Source organism: Sphaeroforma arctica, assembly GCF_001186125.1.
Source record: "Sphaeroforma arctica JP610 unplaced genomic scaffold supercont1.5086, whole genome shotgun sequence".
Classification (NCBI taxonomy): domain Eukaryota; class Ichthyosporea; order Ichthyophonida; genus Sphaeroforma; species Sphaeroforma arctica.
In genome coordinates this window covers 1-2,124 of record NW_014035472.1, presented here as the reverse complement: position 1 = coordinate 2,124, position 2,124 = coordinate 1, and the positions used below count along the sequence as shown (strand labels likewise).

The 2,124-nt window shown below is 46.1% G+C and overlaps 2 protein-coding genes across 2 annotated transcripts; both read right to left on the bottom strand.

Annotated features, from left to right (window-relative positions):
- Positions 1-411: 411 nt before the first annotated feature.
- On the bottom strand, positions 412-603 carry SARC_14776 (hypothetical protein; the record flags this gene model as incomplete). The annotated part of the gene is made up of 1 exon (XM_014291092.1): positions 412-603. A coding segment is annotated over one exon (192 nt), but the record flags the coding sequence as incomplete, so codon positions are not given.
- Positions 604-1,566: 963 nt separating this feature from the next.
- On the bottom strand, positions 1,567-1,917 carry SARC_14773 (hypothetical protein; the record flags this gene model as incomplete). Its single annotated transcript, XM_014291091.1, has 1 exon — positions 1,567-1,917. One exon carries the CDS (start codon positions 1,915-1,917, stop codon positions 1,567-1,569), a length of 351 nt encoding a protein of 116 aa, XP_014146566.1.
- Between the last annotated feature and the right edge of the window lie 207 nt (positions 1,918-2,124).

The following is a 2,124-nucleotide window of genomic DNA, read 5'->3' as shown; positions in this document are numbered from 1 at the left end:
GCACATATACACACATACACACACACGCACATATACACACATACACACACACACAGTCACGCACAGACAGACACATACGCACACATACACACACATACACACACATACACACACATACACACACACACCCTGTCACACACACACACACACACACACACATATATATATATATATGATACCGACAATGACACAGATACAGTTCAGTCACAGACACAAACGTTATTCCACGACTATGTAGGCGTGTGAATGCATTTTGTGCCAGTCGCAGCATTTAGCTATACACAGTACCTCTGAGGACAATACGTTTTGCTCTAATAGCTTACTCATACGTTAATAATTTACTCATAAGTTGACTGTGTACGCGTGCAGGTTTTCGTCGATCTTGCGAAACAAGAATGGCCCGAAACATACCCCGAATTCCTTAACGACATAGTTGCCATGCCAACCAAGCAGCAGCAGTTCCATATCCTCAGCACCTTGTTGGAAGAGTGCTATTCCACACGTGAGGATATAAGCATTTACCGCCGGAGAGACTTGCAACGAACACTTGGGGCGTGCATAGGTGTGTACAAGTGTTGGCAATGTACTGTTGTCCCCGTACATGAACTATGAGATCTCATGGTGGTAATACTATGAGATCTCATGGTGGTAGTAGGTAATAGAGTGCTATTCCACATGCGAGAAAATAAGCATTTGCCACCGGCATGACTATCAACGAACACTCGCGCATAGATGTGTGCAACGGTAGGCAATGTACTAAAGTCTCGTACACACACTTTGAGATATATATTTGTCCTGGTGATAGAAATGTGCTATTCCACACGTGAGAAAATAAGCATTAAGCGCGTTGCAACGATCACGCAGGGCCCATATAGATGCGTACTACTTGGGCTGCGGGTATACACTCCCACACTGAGAGTTCAGCATTGTGTTGTAGTGTTGTGCACGCTGTAAATGTTTTTCATAGTCTGACTGAGTCATAGATGTGTAGGTATACGCATGGTATCACCGACAGGATCTACAACGGACGCTCGGGCGCCATACTAGCATGTTGTGGGGCTATATTCAAGGCATTATCATTCATGCATAAACTGCTATGGATACATATACACATATTTACATACCTATATATCAACATATATCCATACTAACCCTAAACCCTATTGTCTCTATGTAGAACCTAGTCTCATTGGCTAGCACTACATGCTTGCCGCTTGTGAACCCGGTATTCTTACTATGCACTCTCATGCCCCAGGGCGTCAGTTACAGTATAGCATGGCCTGTTCATCGTAACTTCACCAGGTCACTGGGAGTAGCCTACATAGCAACGCATCCATCTCAACTAGAACCTAACCTGCAACTGGTATTCCCAATGGGACCCAAGAATACTCGGATCTCTTCACATATTGTCATTGGCTGCTATAAATAGACCAATATCCTCCCCTCGTTTGGAGAACCCACCAAACCACAAAGCCTCATTGGCTGCTATAAATAAACTCATACCCTGCCCTCATTCTTATACCCAATCCACCCACAGAAACCGTGCTATCACCCGTCTTGACTTTTCTAGATAGTATATGCCGCAACCAGGACTTGCCCCAGTTCACCTCTCAGGCCGAGGTCGGCTTCACCACCGCCAAGAGCGTGCAATGTATCAGTGACAGCTACGAACATAACACCCCTGTGGTCGATAGTCCGGGGTTGAGCAACGCGTGTGTGGCGGCTATCTCCGGGTTGGTGATGCATGCGGATCGCTCGCAGATAGGTAGGTGTGTGATGTGAGGGGTGAACGGGTGATAGCTGGGTGTACTGTTGTTGTTGGGGGGGTGTGGAGGGGGGTCTCGCTTGGGTTAGTGCTTTTGTCATCCGTAGTGCATGGCTGTGCTTATCTCCCGCGAGACTTGCTATATACGACATGCTGTGTCATCATATATATCGGGTGCCCCATCGACCTACCTTTCGATGTGCATGAGCTGGGTTGTCCCTGTACGCACATATTTAGTGATATAATATATGTATATATAATATATATATATATATATAGTCTCCGCTAGAGCGTGTATGCATGATGGGCGTCAGTGACAGGTACGGATACAGTGCCTCTGTGGTAGGTAGTGCGGGGTA